The following is a 22,429-nucleotide window of genomic DNA, read 5'->3' on the forward strand; positions in this document are numbered from 1 at the left end:
GTCCCCTGGGGACCTTCTCCATGGGGTTACATGCTGTGACTGTTCCTACATGGCCAGTACCACAGCACAGTCCCTCTCCCCATGCAGGCAGTCTGACTCAGGCAAACAACACCATAGAGACACGGCAGAAAGACCAGGCCTGTAACGGCAGCCTTCCTCCTCTTCGTCTGAAGAGGAGGTGTAGCAGGGATCGGACCAAGACGCAGCGTAGTTCGTGCTCAACATATTTAATTAAGACGATAAACATGAACACTTACAAAATACAAAAATTAACAAACGTGGCAAACCGAAACAGTCCTCTCTGGTGAAACGAACACAGAGACAGGAAACAACCACCCACCAACCCCAACACAAAACAAGCCACCTATATATGATTCCCAATCAGAGACAACACAAAACACCTGCCTCTGATTGAGAAGCATATTAGGCCAAACATAGAAACAGACAAACTAGACACACAACATAGAATGCCCACCCAGCTCACGTCCTGACCAACACTAAAACAAGTAAAACACACAAGAACTATGGTCAGAACGTGACAAGGCCAGAGCCACATGACATCTCATCTTGCTTTCATCCATCCAACAGCCCTGATTCACATGCATTTCCCTTCTCAATTACATGAGTGCTAAAGAATAGCTGTGTGCTGATGGCTTTTGGACCTTTATTATATGTATTCCCACGTAAAAATGGCAACTACGATCAATTAACAGAAGGATATTTTGCGGCGATATCAACTTAAAGTGCTCCATCTTGTTTCTGAGGATGGTGACGTCGGTGGCAGTCGATTCTTCAAGCTGAAGAATGTCCCGCTGTAACCAAGGTGACTGGTGACAGAGAGAGGAAGCAGAGACAAAGTGTCTAGGCCATCCCGCTTCATCAACAACTACCCTGGCTGGAGGGCCAAAACACCATAGAACAGTACACTATTACAGTACCAGGCATTGCCTCTTCCTCAATTTACTACTTAACAAATGGCTAAAACCAACAAGTGCACATTTTTATGAATTCTGTTTCTCTGTTAAAAGCTGGAGCTCATTTCTCATTAAGGTTGCAAGTACTCTGCTGAACTGGAAGCAGCACTGTGGCGTTATAATTGAGATAATTGATTCAGGGAGGAATGGAGAGTCACCTAAATGAAAGACAAAACACTCCTCCATCACCTAAAAGACACTGCCTCTCCTTAATGTACTGTACACCTTGGCTGAGTTAATCAGAAGTAAACTTCCTCTTACAATAGTACTGCTTGCTCCAGTAAGTATTAAACCTCTGAGAGCGATGCTGGGCCTGGGTCTGCATTCAGTGTGTATCTGAATGAGCGTACGGTGAATCACTGAGCATGTAGACTGTAAATAAGCCAATAAAACTGTAATGATAGATGTTACTACCACAATCTATTTCAATCAAGGTGCCAGGGTGGGCCGTAAAGGCAATGGGAGCCGCTGCCCTGAGAGCTCACGCGAGCCGATAGGGACAATTTGTTCTGTATGGCAACAGACATCATTTAATTAATACGTGCTACAGCTAGAGGAGAACAATCGAATCACCACACACACACACACACACACACACACACACACACACACACACACACACACACACACACACACACACACACACACACACACACACACACACACACACACACACACACACTGACAGCAATGTATACACACGCAAACACAGGCAGAGATGTTCACAAACATGAACTCTCCTTGAAGGGGGTCACTTGATTGATAAATTGCTTCAGTTATTAGAGCTGGGACGATAAACCGGAAATTACCGACAACTTGCTAACTCATACCGAAGAAATTTTGCATACAGTTGAATTTGGAAGTTTACAAACACCTTAGCCAAATACATTTAAACTCAGTTTTTCACAATTGCTGAAATGTAATCCCAGGAAAAATTCCCTGTCTTAGGTCAGTTAGGATCACCATTTTATTTTAAGAATGTGAAATGTCAGAATAATAGTAGAGAGAATGATTTATTTCAGCTTTTATTTTCTTTCATCACATTCCCAGTGGGTCAGAAGTTTACATACACTCAATTAGTATTTGGAAGCATTGCCTTTAAATTGTTTAGCTTGGGTCCAACGTTTCGGGTAGCCTTCCACAAGCTTCCCACAATAAATTGGGTGAATTTTGGCCCATTCCTCTTGACAGAGCTGGTGTAACTGAGTCAGGTTTGTAGGCCTCCTTGCTCGCACACACTTTTTCAGTTCTGCCCACAAATGTTCTATAGGATTGAGGTCAGGGCTTTGTGAAGGCCACTCTAACACCTGGAATTTGTTGTCCTTAAGCCATTTTGCCACAACTTTGGAAGTATGCTTGAGGTCATTGTCCATTTGGAAGACCCATTTGCGACCAAGCTTTAACTTCTAACTGATGTCTTGAGATGTTGCTTCAATATATCCACATAATTGTACTTCCTCATGATGCCATCTATATTGTGAAGTGCACCAGTCCCTCCTGCAGCAAAGCACCCCCACAACATGATGCTGCCACCCCGTGCTTCACGGTTGGGATGGTGTTCTTCGGCTTGCAAGCCTCCCCCTTTTTCCTCCAAACATAACGATGGTCATTATGGCCAAACAGTTCAACAGCCTATGGATCTGTGTGGCATATATGAAAGCAAAATAGCATAGGAAACAGCATTGCGCTCCTGGAGCTCAACACTTTCATCTATGCCGTTTCATTTGAACCAAAACTACAGCAGTCAATCAGAGCTGTGTACTGTCCCATGCTTCCTACACCTGTTGTTGGCACTTCTCCTAAGTGATGTTGCGAGAAGCCTCGTTCATTAGTGGGGGGAAATGAACGGAGACAAAGAAAATGCTGTCCCAGAAATCCAAGAACAATAACTGCCAAAAAAGGACGCTGTGTCAGTTGTTTGGGCTTATTTTGGTTTTAAACCTAGTGACATCGAGCAGGGTGATGCAGTGTGCTTAAACTGTAGCAACCACTCAAGGTAACAGAAGCAACGTATCCTCCATTTGTAACACAGGCACGTAATTTGTAACACAACATGACGAATGCATGGCAAAGAAAAACTATGCCAACAAGCGTCATGACAGTAATCGTTTGCACACACAACTCCCTATCCAACACACTCACCGATGGAATGAAATAACAGATGCCATAACGTACCACATCGCAAAAGACACGGCCCCAAATTCAACAGTTGAACAAAGTGGGTTCAAGAAGATGGTTCACACTCTGGACAAGAAATACAAAATGCCATGTACAAAATAGCATCGGAGCTGAAACAGGTGCACTATTTCGCATCAACAAAAGGAGCCCTATATGTCATTGACACTGCACTACATCGATGTCGACTGGAAGCTGCGCAGCAGGTGCTAGCAGAGCAGACTGCCTACTTTCCAGAGGAACACACAGGGGAGATAATAGCCCAGGTCAGGGGTCAGGGGCTGCAGGACTCGCTAGCAGCCTGGGATCAGCCAAAGGAGAAGCAGGTGTGCACCACAACAGACAGTGGGGCAAACGTCATGAAAGCCACCAACCTAAATGGATGGACAGGGTTGCAGTGTTTAGGCCATCGACTTCAACTCGCCACCGGTATTTATTATGAGCAAAAAGTTACAGGCCTACATTTTGATTGTGTTTGGAGCAAATAATATGCTGCATTTACCAAACATCTGTCACGGCCGTTACCAGAAGAGGACCAAGGTGAGCGTACATACTTTTAATAGTAGATGTCGCCAACAAAACAATAAACAATACCAAAACAAACCATGAAGCTTAAGGCAATGTGCCATCAAACAAAGTTAACTTCCCACAAAGACAGGTGGAAAAAAGGTCTACCTAAGTATGGTTCTCAATCAGAGACAACGATAGACAGCTGCCTCTGATTGAGAACCACACCCGGCCAAACACAAAGAAATATAAAACATAGAAATAAAGAAACTAGAATGTCCACCCTAGTCACACCCTGGCCTAACCAAAATAGAGAATAAAAACCTCTCTATGGCCAGGGCGTGACAGTACCCCCCCCCCAAAGGTGCGGACTCCGGGCGCAAAACCTGACTCTGAAGGGGAGGGTTCGGGTGGGCTTCCTTTACGGCGGTGGCTCTGGTGCGGGACATAGACCCCCCTTTGCCTCTGGCTCCCCCCACTTTGGTGGCGCCTCTGGTGAGGGGACACTCTCCGCCGACCCCGGACTGGGGACCCTCGTTGCGGGCCCCGGATTGGGCACCCTTGTTGCGGGCCCCGGACTGGGCACCCTCGTTGCGTGCCCCGGACTGGGGACCCTCGATGGCGACTCCCGGACTGGCAACCCTCGATGGCGACTCCCGACTGGAGGCCGTCGCTGGGGGCTCCGGACTGGAGGCCGTCGCTGGAGACTCCGGACTGGCCCGTGGAGCAGGCACCGGACTCACCAGGCTGGGGAGACCTACTGGAGGCCTGGTCCGTGGAGGAGGCACAGGATGAACCAGGCTGGGGAGACCTACTGGAGGCCTGGTCCTTGGAGGAGGCACAGGATGAACCGGGCTGTGGGGGAGCACTGGAGATCTGGTGCGTAGCCTTGGCACTACTCTTCCAGGCTGAATGCCCACTCTAGCCCGGCACCTCCAGAGCGCAGGCACAGGTCGAACCGGGCTGTAGGGGAGCACTGGAGCTCTGGTGCTTAGCACTTGCACCGCTCCTCTTGGCTGCATGCCCACTTTAGCCCGGCATGTGCGGGGAGCTGGAACAGGCCGCACTGAGTTCTCCTGGCAAACTGGGGAAACCGTGCGTAGAGCCGGCGCAGGACTCACCAGGCTGTGGAGGCGCACTGGAGGTCTGGAGCGCCAAGCTGGCACAAGACGTGCAGGGCTGGGGAGGCGCACAGGAGGCTTAGTGCGTGGGGCTGGCACAGTCTTCACCAGACGGCTAGCACGCACCTCAGGACGAGTATGGAGAGCTGACTCAGGTGACATCAACCCGAGGACACGCTCCGTAGGGCGAATGTTGTGCCTCATGGACCAATACAGCAGCTCTCTCGTAGCTCTCTCCTCCAATCTCCCCATCAACTCCTTCACTGTCTCTGCTTCACTACCTTTGCTCCCCTCCAAGTTTCCCCCCGACTGGCTCTGGTTCCATCCTCGGCTCCACTGACCGTCCCGTGTGCCCCCCAATTTTTTTGGGGGGTCTGCCTCTCCTGGCCACGCTGCTTGGTCCTTTGTTGGTGGGAAGTTCTGTCACGGCCGTTAACAGAAGAGGACCAAGGTGCAGCGTGGTGAGCGTACATACTTTTAATAGTAGATGTCGCCAACAAAACAATAAACAATACCAAAACAAACTTGAAGCTGAAGGCAATGTGCCATCAAACAAAGTTAACTTCCCACAAAGACAGGTGGAAAAAAGGGCTACCTAAGTATGGTTCTCAATCAGAGACAATGATAGACAGCTGTCCCTGATTGAGAACCACACCCGGCCAAACACAAAGAAATAGAAAACATAGAAATAAAGAAACTAGAATGCTCACCCGAGTCACACCCTGGCCTAACCAAAATAGAGAATAAAAACCTCTCTATGGCCAGGGCGTGACAACACCAATATACTAATGGAGTTGAACTTGGTATGAAATACTATTACATTTAAAATCTGAAATAAATGCATAACTAAATTAATGTTTAAAATACAGGTATTTTTCTGAAGCAGCATTATATCATCTTATAAATCATATGCTGGGTCACCTGGTAACCAAACGTAGGATAATATATCATACCAATTTCTTTGACATGGTGTAAAATAGAGCTAATGGAGAGTAACTGTGCACCTCCACCAAAAATGTTATTTATTGCAATTTATCTTTTATCACAAAATAATTGTCAATTTATCGCCCAGTACTAGTAGTTATTGTGTGTATTGATTTGTTCTCTGTAAGCAGTGAGGTTGCTATTAGCTAGTAGTCTTTCTTGATGTTGTGTGGATACGCAGCCTGGTGGGGTTTTGTAACTTGGCAGACAGAGTAGAGGAGCTTTAAGGTTATCACCATAGAGGGAAGCCTCACTTTTGAACAGGATACCTCATCACGATAACCACCCCGAGGGATACATCAACTCTCAGGGCCTGCCAAGATACTGGATATCTGGCAATCAGTTTGGGGGCTCATTGTGTGTGTGTGTGTGTTTGTGTATGTGTGTTTGTGTGAAAATAAGTCAATCTATTTCTCTGTGCTCTGCATTCTACATTGGGCGTTGTTACAGTCGTTCCTCCTTTAAAAGTTGCAGCGTACTGGGCGCAGCTTGCATATTGCCGCAGAATTATATGACACGTTATTTAAGTGTGAACCTCCTGTACCATTAAATGCTAGTTAGTGCTAGTTTGACTACCAGAGGGCATCTTTGAGAAGCATTTGATAGCATTCAATAATGGCTGTACTAGAGAATACGGTCACGCGGGAGACCGGGGTTCAATTCCCAGACAGGTAGGAAGGAGTAGGCTGTCCTTGTAAATAAGAATTTGTTCTTAACTGATTCCATATGTGTTATTTCATAGTTGTGATGTCTTCACTATTATTCTACAATGTAGAAAATAGTAAAAATAAAGAAAAACCCTGGAATGTATAGGTGTGTCCAAAATTTTGACTGGTACTTGCTTAAAACTTCTTGCCACTAGGGGGGTGCCATTTCGACATAGTCCAAATTCGTCTCCAAATTAAACTGCCTCGTACTCAATTCTTGCTCGTACAATATGCATATTATTATTACTATTGGATAGAAAACACTCTCTAGTTTCTAAAACCGTTTGAATTATGTCTGTGGGTGAAACAGAACTCGACTTGGAGCAATTTTCCTATGTGTATGTCAGAATTCAGAATTGTACTGGCTGTTCTGAGACCTGTGTATTAATTTGCCTGTCCTCTATTGGTTGAGATGCACTGCATACGCCTTCCCCTGGGTGTCAGCGAATAGGGAGACTTGAAATGGACTTTCTGCGTAGTTCCCAAAGGTTATAAATTGATTGGAATCACGGTGGCCATTCTTTTGGATCTTCGCTCGGGCGCAAAGAGGAGCTTTGCGTATCGTTGTGGAAGCTCTGGTTTTAGCTCCTTAGATAATTCCGGTCATGTTTTTATTCGATATAAGCTTTAAAGACATCATAATCTTGTTATTTTGAACCGAATTATTTCAGTTTATATCAGTTTATTGCGATTTTCTGGCATTTCTTTGTGACGCACTTTCAAGAGTTGGACACTTTTCCTGTACATGCCGAACGTTAGTGGCCATTTCGACAGGACAAGAGGACATCTTTCGACCAAAAGACGATTAGACCGGAGAAAGGACACATTGCCCAAGATTCTGATGGAAGCTCAGCTAATAGTAAGAACTATTTATGCTGATAAATCGTTGTTCTGTTGAAAAATGTTAAACGCATAAGCTGCCATTTTTTTTGGGGTAGCTTCGCTTTGGCGCAACTTGTATTGCGCAGTAAGGTTAATTTTAAAAATGTAATTCAACGATTGCATTAAGAACTAATTTGTCTTTCAAATGCTGTCCACGCTGTATTTTTTAGTCAAGTTTATGATTGTTTAATGATTAGACTAAGTCACTCTCCAAGATGGCGCCCGACATTTTCTGCCCAGTTTAGCTACTTTTCTCATTGTATAACCACGATTTTTGTGGCTAAATATGCACATTTTCGAACAAGCTCTATATGCATTGTGTAATATGATGTTACAGGACTGTCATCTGAAGAATTCTGAGAAGGTTAGTGAAAAAATTAATATATTTTGGTGGCGATAACGTTATTATTGATTCAATGCTGGGGTGATGTTAGCTCATGTGGTATGCTAATATAACGATATATTGTGTTTTCGCTGTAAAACACTTAGAAAATCTGAAATATTGTCTGGATTCACAAGATCTGTGTTTTTCAATTGCTGTACGCTGTGTATTTTTCAGAAATGTTTTAAGATGAGTAATTAGGTAATACACGTTGCTCTCTGTAGTTATTCTAGTCGCTTTGGTGAGAGTTGTGATGGTGGCTGCAATGTAGAACTGTGATTTATACCTGAAAAATGCAAATTTTTCAAAAAAAACATATGCTATACCATAAATATGTTATCAGACTGTCATCTTATGAAGTTGTTTCTTGGTTAGTGGCTATATATATCTTTATTTAGTCGAATTAGTGATAGCTACTGATGGAGTAAAAAAATGGTGGAGTAAAAAAAGTGGTGTCTTTTGCTAACGTGGTTAGCTAATAGATTTACATATTGTGTCTTCCCTGTAAAACATTTTAAAAATCAGAAATGATGGCTGGATTCACAAGATGTTGGGCTTTCATTTGCTGTATGCTGTGTATTTTTCAGAAATGTTTTAGGATGAGTATTTTGGTAATTGACGTCGGTCTCTGTAATTATTCCGGCTGCTTCCAACGCTATTTCTGATTGCAGCTGCAATGTAGGACTGTGATTTATACCTGAAATATGCACATTTTTCTAAAAAAAACATATGCTATACCATAAATATGTTATCAGACTGTCATCTTATGAAGTTGTTTCTTGGTTAGTGGCTATATATATCTTTATTTAGTCGAATTAGTGATAGCTACTGATGGAGTAAAAAAATGGTGGACAAAAAAAAGTTGTGTCTTTTGTGGTTAGCTAATAGAAATACATATTTTGTCTTCCCTGTAAAACATTTAAAAAATCGGAAATGATGGCTGGATTCACAAGATCTGTATCTTTCATTTGGTGTCTTGGACTTGTGATTTCATGAACATTTGATTATATGATATCCCTGTCGCTTTAGGCTAGGCTATGCTAGTCAGCTTTTTTGATGGGGGGGATCCCGGATCCGGGTTTGTGACTCGTGAAAGGTTAATTCATTTGATTAATATTATCGTGTTTCTATTCTAAGAAAAATGAAAAATCCTCTGGGTTTCCTTTAGGATGGAACGGAAAATATGGCGCAGTACAACGTGACGGTCGGGAGTACAGTACTGGGCTATTTAGCTAAAGAATACCTGTGTCGTATGGGCACGCGGGAGACCGGGGTTCAATTCCCCGACGGGAAGGATGGAGTAGGCTGTCCTTGTAAATAAGAATTTGTTCTTAACTGACTTGCCAAGTTAAATAAAGGTTACACTAAGAGCATAACATTTCTACACCCTAATTTTCCAATTCTAGTCTAACCAATACCCAAACGGAGATTCAGTGAAGAAATGTATCTCATTGATTTATCAAGACTAGTCCCCATTCTTGTCTCAGAGCAGCGATGAAACGGTGCTAAAATAGTTAACTTCAATATGCTCTTTAAATAAATACGACCTACCCCACTTTTAACAGCACATTACTCAACACTAGTGAGACTCATGTCGCCTACTGTATATCGAAAAATATGACGTAACTCTCCGACAATAATTACATATAGAGGATTGGAGGATATTTCTGTAATTCAGTGATATTTATTCCCATATTAATTCATTATGGATCCATAACTAAATAAACATCTGCATTTTGAAAGAGTATTTTTATCATTATTTTATTAATGAAAGCATAAAGATGCCATTATTAGATACATTATTTTAGTTTAAATGTGCATACTGGCACTAAGAACAGAAAAGTGGGAACGTTTCACTTGTCAGCGCCACTATAAGTGCAATGCCCCTTAGTGTTGCCAATGTGGCGGGGTGGGGTCCACCACCCTCCCCCTCCCTTCCTCATGGGCTAGGTCGGTCTTCGGTGTGCGGCTCTGCGGCCCATCCCGTGCCCCTTGCCTTGAACCTCGCGCGCTTTCAGTGGATACAGCTGGAGAACCGTAAGGCAATCCCATTGTGTGCCACTCGGGAGCTATGAACAATATGACCAATATACAGTCGGAAGCTTCCATACACCTTAGCCAAATACATTACAAATCAAATTCCTGACATTAAATCCTAGTAAAAATTCCCTGTCTTAGGTCAGTTAGGATCACCACTTTATTTTAAGAGTGTGAAATGTCAGAACAATAGTAGAGAGAATGATTTATTTCAGCTTTTATTTCTTTCATCACATTCCCAGTGGGTCAGAAGTTTACATACACTCAATTAGTATTTGGTAGCATTGCCTTTAAATTGTAAATTTGGTTAAACGTTTTGGGTAGCCTTCCACAAGCTTCCCACAATAAGTTGGGTGAATTTTTGCCCATTCCTCCTGACAGAGCTGGTGTAACTGAGTCAGGTTTGTAGGACTCCTTGCTCGCACACACTTTTTCACTTCTGCCCACAAATGTTCTATAGGATTGAGGTCAGGGCTTTGTGATGGCCACTCCAATACCTGGACTTTGTTGTCCTTAAGCCATTTTGCCACAACTTTGGAAGTATGCTTGGGGTCATTGTCCATTTGGAAGACCCATTTGCAACCAAGCTTTAACTTCCTGACTGATATCTTGAGATGTTGCTTCAATATATCCACATAATTTTCAATTCCTCATGATGCCATCTATATTGTGAAGTGCACCAGCCCCTCCTGCAGCAAAGCACCCCCACAACGTGATTGTCACGTTATGACCATAGTTCTTGTGTGTTTTGCTTGTTTTAGTGTTGGTCAGGACGTGAGCTGGGTGGGCATTCTATGTTGTGTGTCTAGTTTGTCTGTTTCTATGTTTGGCCTAATATGGTTCTCAATCAGAGGCAGGTGTTTTGTGTTGTCTCTGATTGGGAATCATATATAGGTGGCTTGTTTTGTGTTGGGGTTGGTGGGTGGTTGTTTCCTGTCTCTGTGTTTTCTCTGCACCAGCTAGGACTGTATCGGTTTGCCACATTTTGTTATTTTGTAATTGTTAAGTGTTCACTGTTTATCATTATTAAATATGTTGAGCACCAACTACGCTGCGTCTTGGTCCGATCCCTGTTACACCCTCTCTTCTCGTGAAGAAAGGGAAGGCTGCCGTTACAGAACCACCCACCAATCTCGGACCAAGCAGCGTAGCAACGGGCAGCAGCGGCAGCAGCAGCAGCAGCGGTACCAGGAGGAATGGACTTGGGAAGAGGTGTTGGACGGAAAGGGTTGCTACACATGGGAGGAGATCCTGGCTGGTAAGGATCGCCTTCCATGGGAACAGGTGGAGGAAGCTAGGAGAGTGGAAGCGGCTGCGAAGGGGAACCGGTGTTATGAGGGAACACGGCTGGCCAGGAAGCCCGAGAAGAAACCCCAAAAATGTATTGGGGGGGGCTAAAGGGGAGAGTGGCGAAGTCAGGTAGGAGACCTGCGCCAACTTCCCGGGCTTGCCGTGGAGAGCGAGAGTACGGGCAGACACCGTGTTGTGCGGAAAAGCGCACAGTGTCTCCTGTACGTGTGCTTAGCCCGGTGCGGTACATTCCAGCTCCACGTATCGGCCGGGCTAGAGTGGGCATCGAGGCAGGTGCCATGAAGCCGGCTCAACGTATCTGGCCTCCAGTACGTCTCCTCGGGCCGGTGTACATGGCATCAGCCTTACGCATGGTGTCCCCGGTTCGCCAGCACAGCCCAGTGCGGGCTATTCCACCTCGCCGCACTGGCCTGGCTAAACCAGGTAAGGTTGGGCAGGCTCGGTGCTTAAGAGCTCCTGTACGCCTTCACGGTCCGGTATATCCGGCGCCACCTCCTCGCCCCAGCCCAGTAACACCAGTGCCTACACCACGCACCAGGCTTCCTGTGCGTCTCCAGAACTCTGTTCCTCCTCCACGCACTCTCCCTGTGGTGTGTGTCTCCAGCCCGGTACCACCAGTTCCGGAACCACGCACCAGGTGTATAGTGCGCCTAGAGAGTCCAGTGTGCCCTGTTCCTGCTCCCCGCACTAGCCTTGAGGTGCGTGTCTACAAACCGGTACCACCAGTTCCGGCAACACGCACCAGGCCTACTGTGCGCCTCAGGTCTGAGCTGCCTGCCTGCCCAGCGCCGTCTGAGCTGTCTGCCTTCCCAGCGCCGTCTGAGCTGCCTGCCTGCCCAGCGCCATCTGTGCTGCCTGCCTGCCCAGCGCCATCTGAGCCATCCGTCTGCCCAGCGCCATCTGAGCCATCCTTCTGCCCAGCGCCATCTGAGCCGCCCGTCTGTCGCGGGCCGTCAGAGCCGCCCGTCTGTCCCGAGCCATTAGAGCCGTCCGTCAGTCAGGAGCCGCTAGAGCCGCCAGCCAGTCAGGAGCTGCCAGAGCCGCCAGCCAGTCAGGAGCTGCCAGAGCCGCCAGCCAGTCAGGAGCTGCCAGAGCCGCCAGCCAGTCAGGAGCTGCCAGAGCCGCCAGTCAGTCAGGAGCTGCCAGAGCCGCCCGCCAGTCGTGAGCTGCCCTCCAGTCGTGAGCTGCCCTCTAGTCATGAGCTGCCCTCCAGTCATGAGCTGCCCTCCAGTCATGAGCTGCCATCCAGTCATGAGCTGCCTTCCAGTCATGAGCTGCCTTCCAGTCATGAGCTGCCCTCCAGTCATGAGCTGCCCTCCAGTCATGAGCTGCCATTCGTCCGGAGCTACCTCTCTGTCCTGAGCTACCTCTCTGTCCTGAGCTACCTCTCTGTCCTAAGCTACCTCTCGGTTCGGAGCTGTCTCCTCAGTCTGATGGGGCCCTTTGTGAGGGTTCCTAGGCCAAGGTCGGCGGCGAGGGTCGCCACTCAAAGGACGCTAAGGAGGGGGACAAAGACCGCGGACAGATGCCCACCCAGACCCCCCCCCCCTAGAGTTTTAGGGGGTGCGTTCGGAGTCCGCACCTCAGGAGGGGGGTACTGTCACGTTCTGACCATAGTTCTTGTGTGTTTTGCTTGTTTTAGTGTTGGTCAGGACGTGAGCTGGGTGGGCATTCTATGTTGTGTGTCTAGTTTGTCTGTTTCTATGTTTGGCCTAAAATGGTTCTCAATCAGAGGCAGGTGTTTTGTGTTGTCTCTGATTGGGAATCATATATAGGTGGCTTGTTTTGTGTTGGGGTTGGTGGGTGGTTGTTTCCTGTCTCTGTGTTTTCTCTGCACCAGCTAGGACTGTATCGGTTTGCCACATTTTGTTATTTTGTAATTGTTAAGTGTTCACTGTTTATCATTATTAAATATGTTGAGCACCAACTACGCTGCGTCTTGGTCCGATCCCTGTTTACACCCTCTCTTCTCGTGAAGAGAGGGAAGGCTGCCGTTACAGTGATGCTGCCACCACCGTGCTTCATGGTTGTAATGGTGTTCTTCGGCTTGCAAGCCTCCCCCTTTTTCCTCCAAACATAACGATGGTCATTATGGCCAAATTTTGGTTTCATCAGACCAGAGTTAATTTCTCCAAAAAGTATGATCTTTATCCCCATGTGCAGTTGCAAACCGTAGTCTGGCTTTTTTATGGAGGTTTTGGAGCAGTGGCTTCTTCCTTGCTGAGCGGCCTTTCAGGTTATGTCGATATAGGACTTGTTTTACTATGGATATAGATAATTTTGTACCTGTTTCCTCCAGCATCTTCACAAGGTTCTTTGCTGTTCTGGGATTGATTTGTACTTTTTGCACCAAAGTACGTTCATCTCTAAGAGACAGAACGCGTCTCCTTCCTGAGCGGTATGACGGCTGTGTGATCCCATGGTGTCCCATGGTGTTTGTACAGATGAAGATGGTACCTTCAGAAATTTGGAAATTGCTCCCAAGGATGAACCAGATTTGTGGAGGTCTACAATTTTTTTTCTGATGTCTTGGCTGATATATTTTGATTTTCTCATGATGTCAAACAATTGTTTGAAAAATGACTTGTGTCATGCACAAAGTAGATGTCCTAACCAACTTGCCAAAACTATAGTTTGTTAACAAGAAATGTGTGGAGTGGTTCAACCTAAGTGTATGTAATTCCGACTTCAACTGTATATTGTTCAGCTAATAACAGGGTTAATAATATATCTGTGAGAATATCCAACAGGCTTTTATATAATTTTTAATGAATATTAATAATAATAATTGCTTTGTTTAAAAAATAACAATATTTTGGAGATTATTTCGTTTTCAAATAATGTAAAATGTCAGTGGTGGGTGTAGCTGGTGCATGGAAGTCAGGCGCAGGAGAGCAGAGATGAGTGGACAAAGCACTTTACTTAGGCAATTATTAGAACAGACGCAACCGCGTCACAAAAACAAATGCCCAAAGAACAAGTGAGGCACAGTACAAAACCCAAGTACAAAGTACCGTCTGCCACAAAGCACGGGTATAAAACAAAACCCGGCGCAAACCAGCCGGAAGCGTGCCAACCTTGACAATTAACAATACCCCACACAGACATGGAGGGAACAGAGGGCTAAATACACATAGTAATCATGAGGAGATGTAAACCAGGTGTGTGGAAAACAAGACAAAACAAATGGAAAAATGAAAGGTGGATCGGCGATGGCTAGAACATCGGTGACGTCGACCGCCGAACGCCGCCCGAACAAGGAGAGGAACCGACTTCGGCGGAAGTCATGACATAAAATGAGCGAGAAAAAGGCCATTCTTGAACATGGGGTGAGAAATTGTTACTAATTTGTAAATAAAGCCAGTTTGTTTTGTAGAATGATTTATTTCTGTTTTTAGAGGGAGAGAAACCAAAAACATACAATCATCTCATGTATTGAACCAGCATCCGTAGCAACACAGCTTGCACTGCTATGCAGTGGCTTAGACCGTTGCACCACTCAGGTGCTGTATAACGTGACCGGTCGGGAGTGGCCTACAGTAAGACCAAAATAATCTTAACAAAATAAAATAATAAAAAACCTTATTGTAACAATAGTTTTAGTAAGTAATACTGAAGTTGTGCGCAATTATCAGTTTCTATTTAGGTTTATGTCACCCACTCATTGTCAGTTAGAGACACAGTAGGACCCAAAAACATAATCAGTGCTCTAACTTCCCTTGCGCTGGTCTGGAGCAATGAAGTGGTGACGCAGGGTACCGTACTAAACCACAAATTGCCTCTAAGTCACATGGTGTAAGCTCGCAATTTCTGAAGGAGGAACCACTGTACATGCAGTGTACACATGCACACACATGGCCCCCACGCACGCAAGTGCAGGTTACTGCTTGAGAGAGTAGAAAGTGTTTGAGTTAGAGAAGATCAAAGATAGAAAAATGCCATTATAAAAAGTACACCCACACATACTCACATTTGCATTAGAACAAAAGCATAGATGGAATCTCTGGAGATCCATACAGTGTGCATCTGCCTAGTTATTGCGGTCACAGCTTCACTTCAACCTCTGAGGTCTAGAGATTGAATGATCTGATTCTTCATGGAATAAGAAGGTGGGGGGGTTGCAGTGCTTGCTGGGAGAGAGGGGAGGGAGACAGAGAGAGAGAAGAGCAGGAGTAAGAGAGCGGAGAGAGAGAGAGAGAGGAGAGGAGCGAGAGACAAAGGGAGAGGTTGAGAGAGAGAGAGAGAGAGAGAGAGACGGGGAGCGAGTGAGAGAGAGTAAGGGAGAGGGGGAGAGAGAGAGACGGAGAGCGAGAGAGAGCATGGGAGAGGGGGAGAGAGAGCGAGACGGAGAGCGAGAGAGAGCAAAGGGAGAGGGGGAGAGAGATAGAGGTAGAGCAAGGGAGAGGGGGAGAGAGAAAGAGACGGAGAGCGAGAGAGAGCAAGGGAGAGGGGGAGAGAGAGATGGAGAGTGAAAGAGAGCAAGGGAGATGTTGAGAATGAGACGGAGAGCGAGCGAGAGCAAGGGAGAGGGGGAGAGAGAGAGACGGAGAGCGAGAGAGAGCAAGGGAGAGGGGGAGAGAGAGAGACGGAGAACGAGAGAGAGCAAGGGAGAGGGGGAGAGAGAGAGATGGAGAGCGAGAGAGAGCAAGGGAGAGTGGGAGAGCAGAAGACAGAATCATTGTAATTCAATGAACGTAAAGAATGGCCAATCTGGACCCAAGAGAGAGGACTGGAGGACTATGCAAACGTGGGCGAGTGTGTATGTCTCTCGCTGTGTGTAAGGGAGTATTAAAGGAGAGGTAATGGACCAAGTAAAAGCCCACTTACGCAATCGATGGCATCAAATGAACTTTTAATCATGGCAATTCAGTGTGATGGAGTTGACCATGACCCTGCCCACTGCTAGCTCAACAGAGCCACCCGCCAGCACACTCAGGCCAGCCAACGCTTATATCTCCACTTAAGACAATACAGCCTGATACAGTCGCAGTTCCAGACAAACACTGTGCTCACTGCACACACTTAGACAACAAAAGGAACACACTTTTTCCCACCCAGCATTGATGGTAAAGCAGTAATGTCGTGTTTCACTTCTGGGCAGTGTGTTGTTCCATGCCCCTTATAGAGTGTTGTTAGGTTCTGACAAACAGAACGGACAACTTGACAAAGCTCAAACCAAGTTTATTCACCCACTGGGTCACACAGCTGCAAAGACATGTTTACACAAGCACATATATTTATACCCTCCTACTAGGCGGAGTCTCCTCCTTGAACATCTAGACAGCCAATACATATCTGTTGCTAGGCAGGAAACTAGGTGGTGTGTGTGTAATAGAACTCTTCTTTGTCACTTCATCTGACCTGACCTCGGCCCACATTCCTCACTCCTCCCTAATCCACGGCTATCCAACCGTATCAGTGACTGAAACCAGACTGCTACCCTTTGGCCCTCTCCATAGGATCCCTTAACAATAATATTATACATGTAAAGTACTTCTAGTATACTAACATGAATGAGAGTATATTCCAAGCTAGAATCCAACACTGCTAGAGGGTCATGTCAAAACCCTCTGTTTGAAAAGCCTAAAAGACGAGAGAGATGTTCTCACCTGAAAGAAGACCGACATCGCTGCAATGATCCTCTTCTGCCGCATGGCAGCACTGAGGCTGTCAAAGTCATCCGAGTTATACATGTAGATCTGCATCTGAGAGGGAGAGAGAATGGGACAAAGAGAGGGGGAGAGAGAATGGGACAAAGCGAGGGAGAGAGAGAATAGGACAAAGCGAGGGAGAGAGAGAATGGGACAAAGAGAGGGAGAGAGAGAATAGGACAAAGCGAGGGAGAGAGAGAATGGGACAAAGAGAGGGAGAGAGAGAATGGGACAAAGAGAGGGAGAGAGAGAATGGGACAAAGAAAGGGAGAGAGAGAATGGGACAAAGAGAGGGAGAGAGAGAATGGGACAAAGAGAGGGAGAGAGAATGGGACAAAGAGAGGGAGAGAGAATGGGACAAAGAGAGGGAGAGAGAGAATGGGACAAAGAGAGGGAGAGAGAATGGGACAAAGAGAGGGAGAGAGAATGGGACAAAGAGAGGGAGAGGGAATGGCACAAAGAGAGAGAGAGAGAATGGGACAAAGAGAGGGAGAGGGAGAATGGGACAAAGAGAGGGAGAGAGAGAATGGGACAAAGATAGGGAGAGAGAGAATGGGACAAAGAGAGGGAGAGAGAATGGGACAAAGAGAGGGAGAGAGAGAATGGGACAAAGAGAGGGAGAGAGAATGGGACAAAGATAGGGAGAGAGAATGGGACAAAGAGAGGGAGAGGGAATGGCACAAAGAGAGAGAGAGAGAATGGGACAAAGAGAGGGAGAGAGAGAATGGGACAAAGAGAGGGAGAGAGTATGAATGAAAGTGTTAGGCATCCATCTGTAAAACTTCCACCTCTCTCAAGGAACAGCTTGGATCTCCAAATTGCATCATTCATGACCATGTCTGCAAAGCCACAGCACATAAAAATGGGAGTGTGTTCTGCTCTCTGACTTCTCTCTCCTCTGTGGGGTTTCTCTGAATTCTTGAATTATACACAGGCCTGCTCTGTTTACAGCCAGCATGAAGTCATAAGGTCATACATTGGTTATAGAATAGTTTTCTCCCATAGCGCTGCATAAAGAAACACCCTGCATGGTCCTCAATATGTTGTCCACTCTGCTCTCAGAGACAGACACACTGATCCACACAGATCTACAGCACTGGTACTGTAGCTTAAAAAGCCTGCACAAACAGCCCTCTCCAGACTGGAAGGGTGTACAGTTAGACTCAGAGTTCCCTTTAATTTTATCTCTCCCTCTTTCATAAACACATGCAGACATAAAGCACAGGCAACATGGTCCATCAGACCGGTTGTCATGGTGATGTGCAGCAGGCAAAACTCACATGCAGATGCACACACACGCAGACACACAACCAGGCGGGTGGGCTTAAGAACGTAGCGTGTGTCCTGCTCTGAGATAAAGGGTTTTTAATCAGGGAAAAGAGATCCCTCAGCGTCTCCGAACGTCCTCAGGGAAGGATCAGCTCCGTCAAACGCAACACAGCTACACCACTACATCCTCAACACCAGGATCTGTGTGGTGTGGGTTTCAGATGGGAAATACAAAAACCACAGAGACACACACTGCATCATCATCAACTGTGCGTCACAGAATCAGAATCATCAATAAATCAAGTGTGGGGGTGGTGGGACGTGGGTATGTGTGTGTACGAGAGAGAGGGGGAGTGAAGATTGGTGCTTCACTGTAGGGTGACAGGGTTTGTGTGTGTACAAACACTCAGTGTATAGAACATTAGGAACACCTTCATAATATTGAGTTGCACCCCCTTTTGCCCTCAGAACAGCCTCAATTCGTCGGGGCATGGACTCTACAAGGTGTCGAAAGCGTTCCACAGGGATGATGGCCCATGTTGACTCCAATGCATCCCACAGTTTTGCCAAGTCGGCTGGATGTCCTTTGGGTGATGGACCACTCTTGATACACACGGGAAACTGTTGAGTGTGAAAACCCCAGCAGCTTTGCAGTTCTTGACACAAACCGGTGTGCCTGGCACCTACTACTATACCCTGTTCAAAGGCACATAAATATTTTGTCTTGCCCATTCACCCCCTGAATAGCACATATACACAATCCATGTCTCAATTGTCTCAAGGCTTAAAAATCCTTCTTAAACCTGTCTCCTCCCATTCATCTACACTGATTGAAGTGGATTTAACAGGTGGCATCAATAATGGATCATAGCTTTCACCTGGATTCACCTGGTCTGTCTATGTCATGGAAAGCAGGTGTTCCTAATGTTTTGTACACTCAATGTACATGTATCAGCCTGATAAAATGAAATATATTTCAACAATATTGTTTAAGATGAGAAGTTAAATGCAATACCTCAATAAAGCAAGACACATACAAGCACACACACACACACACATACACACGCACACACGGCAGGCCCGTCTCTCATTCCTCACTGTATCTCCTGTCAAGATGAATCTCCATTCTTCTGGAGACTGTTTGTTTGTTTGTTTGTGTGTGTGTGCTTGCGTGCGTGCGTGTAATAAAACCCATTTCATGGCACTTTCTCATATGATCAATATTGTCAATATTATTCCAGTTGCATTTTCCACGCTGCTGTAATTCTTACACAAAGCAGCACAACCTCCTTTGATCTATTTGAGGAATTATGTGGGTTCCTAATACACAGTTGAAGTCGGATGTTTACATATACTTAGCTTGGAGTCATTAAAACTCCTTTTTCAACCACTCCACAAATTTCTTGTTAACAAACTATAGTTTTGGCAAGTCGGTTAGGACATCTACTTTGTGCATGACACAAGTAATTTTTCCAACAATTGTTTACAGACAGATTATTTCACTTATAATTCATTGTATCACAATTCCAGTGGGTCAGAAGTTTACAAACACTAAGTTGACTGTGCCTTTAAAAAGCTTGGAAAATTCCAGAAAATGATGCCATGGCTTTAGAAGCTTCTGAAAGACTAATTGACATCATTTGAGTCAACTGGAGGTGTACCTGTGGATGTATTTCAAGGCCTACCTTCAAAATCAGTGCCTCTTTGCTTGACATCATGGGAAAATCAAAAGAAATCAGCCAAGACCTCAGAAAAAAAACTGTAGACCTCCACAAGTCTGGTTCATCCTTGGGAGCCATTTCCAAACGCCTGAAGGTACCACGTTCATCTGTACAAACAATAGTACGCAAGTATAATCACCATGGGACCACGCAGCCGTCACACCGCTCAGGAAGGAGACGCGTTCTGTCTCCTAGAGATGAACGTACTTTGGTGCGAAAAGTGCAAATCAATCCCAGAACAACAGCAAAGGACCATGTGAAGATGCTGGAGGAAACAGGTACAAATGTATCTATATCCACAGTAAAATTTGTCCTATATCGACATAACCTGAAAGGCTGCTCAGCAAGGGAGAAGCCACTGCTCCAAAACTGCCATAAAAAAAGCCAGACTACGGTTTGCAACTACACATTGGGACAAAGATCGTACTTTTTGGAGAAATGTGCCCTGTTCTGATGAAACAAAAATAGAACTGTTTGGCCATAATGACCATCGTTATGTTTGGAGGAAAAAGGGGGAGGCTTGCAAGCCGAAGAACACCATCCCAACCGTGAAGCACAGGGGTGGCAGCATCATGTTGTGAGGGTGCTTTGCTGCAGAAGGGACTGGTGCACTTCACAATATATATGGCATCATGAGGAAGTACAATTATGTGTATATATTGAAGCAACATCTCAAGACATCAGTTAGAAGTTAAAGCTTGGTCGCAAATGGGTCTTCCAAATGGACAATGACCCCAAGCATACTTCCAAAGTTGTGGCAAAATATTAAGGGCAGAACTGAAAAAGCGTGTGCGAGCAAGGAGGCCTAGAAACCTGACTCAGTTATACCAGCTCTGTCAGGAGGAATGGGCCAAAATTCACCCAACTTATTGTGGGAAGCTTGTGGAAGGCTACCAAAAACCTTTGACCAAATTTAAACAATTTAAAGGCAATGCTACCAAATACTAATTGAGTGTATGTAAACTTCTGACCCACTGGGAATGTGATGAAAGAAATAAAATATGAAATAAATCATTCTCTCTACTATTATTCTGACATTTCACATTCTTAAAATAATGTGGTGATCCTAACTGACCTAAGACAGGGAATTTTTACTAGGATTAAATGTCAGGAATTGTGAATAACTGAGTTTAATGTATTTGGCTAAGGTGTCTTCAACTGTAGATCCCATAGTAAAGCATGTGTTCAAATGGAACCCTAATGCCATCAGCTTCTTCTGTCAGATAAAAATTGATGGCAACAGCGGCAATGCAGCTCTACAGTACATGCCCAAAAACACGCACGCACGCACGGCACGCACGCACGCACGCACGCACGCACGCACGCACGCACGCACGCACGCACGCACGCACGCACGCACGCACGCACGCACGCACGCACGCACGCACGCACGCACGCACGCACGCACGCACGCACGCACGCACGCACGCACGCACGCACGCACGCACGCACGCACGCACGCACGCACGCACGCACACACACACACACACACACACACACACACACACACACACACACACACACACACACACACACACACACACACACACACACACACACACACACACACACACAGGGAGAGAGTGCTCGCTGAGTCAGTGGAGACATCCTTTCATAAAGTGAAAGCAGGTTGCATGGCGGGGTCTTACATATTATAACCTCTCCGTATTGAGGGCTGTGGATCACTGGTCGCTTTGCATTCAGCCCAGAAGAGAAGTGGCAGGTGGGGACACTTTCTCCATACTCATGTCAGACAAACAGAAAAAACCTTTACACACTGCACACCGAACACTAGAGCACCTCAGCAACCAGGGTAGACTATTATTGTGCTGCATGTTTGACTGGAGCACTTTGTGCTGTGTTGTGGGTCACAGTGTGATTCACATGGCGATGAGAGATTCTGGAGAGCTTCAAGAGCTTGTTCAGTTGAATCAGGGCTAGGACAAAAGCCTGCACACCCTGTTATTCACCAGAACTAGCACTGGTGACCATGGGTTTAGCAGCAGTACAGAGAGTATAAGAGGACACGGGACATATAGTATACAGAGTGTGACCAGGTACAGAGTGTCACCAATATATCATCCCACTGAAGGACAGACCTGACATCCTATGGTGCCAGCACTGCCATGCTCTTTTCACTTCAATGTCACCCCTGTGTCATCATTATGCAGTCCCGGGCTGCAGATAAGTCAAGAAATATGAGGCGTATACACACACACAGATATACACACACACAAACACACACACATAATAAAACACAACACAAACAAAGGAACCAGGGGATTGGTTGTTGACATTCCTGAGTGAATGCAAACGTGTTGAAATGAAAGGTCTTTTCCCCTCTGAGTTCCCAGAAAAGCTTGGACAAATATGCACAGGCTTATGGAGAGCAAGCAGCTTTGTATTAGGCCTGTCTCCTGTTCACATGTGTGTGTGTGTGTGTGTGTGTGTGTGTGTGTGTGTGTGTGTGTGTGTGTGTGTGTGTGTGTGTGTGTGTGTGTGTGTGAGTGAGTGAGTGAGTGAGTGAGTGAGTGAGTGAGTGAGTGAGTGAGTGAGTGAGTGAGTGAGTGAGTGAGTGAGTGAGTGAGTGAGTGAGTCAGTCAGTCAGTCAGTCAGTCAGTCAGTCAGTCAGTCAGTCAGTCAGTCAGTCAGTCAGTCAGTCAGTCAGTCAGTCAGTCAGTCAGTCAGTCAGTCAGTCAGTCAGTCAG

At 45.9% G+C, this 22,429-nt stretch overlaps 1 protein-coding gene across 2 annotated transcripts in view; it reads right to left on the minus strand.

Moving 5' to 3' along the window:
• LOC139535651 (receptor-type tyrosine-protein phosphatase gamma-like) overlaps positions 1 to 22,429 on the minus strand; it is a 312,527-nt gene that overhangs the window by 61,634 nt on the left and 228,464 nt on the right. For both annotated transcript variants that reach the window (XM_071335271.1, XM_071335272.1), the window contains exon 5: positions 16,690 to 16,785. In XM_071335271.1, coding sequence (XP_071191372.1) covers positions 16,690 to 16,785 — 96 coding nt within the window. The remainder of the gene's footprint in view (positions 1 to 16,689; positions 16,786 to 22,429) is intronic.

Source organism: Salvelinus alpinus, chromosome 12 (assembly GCF_045679555.1).
Source record: "Salvelinus alpinus chromosome 12, SLU_Salpinus.1, whole genome shotgun sequence".
NCBI classification, from domain to species: Eukaryota; Metazoa; Chordata; class Actinopteri; order Salmoniformes; family Salmonidae; genus Salvelinus; species Salvelinus alpinus.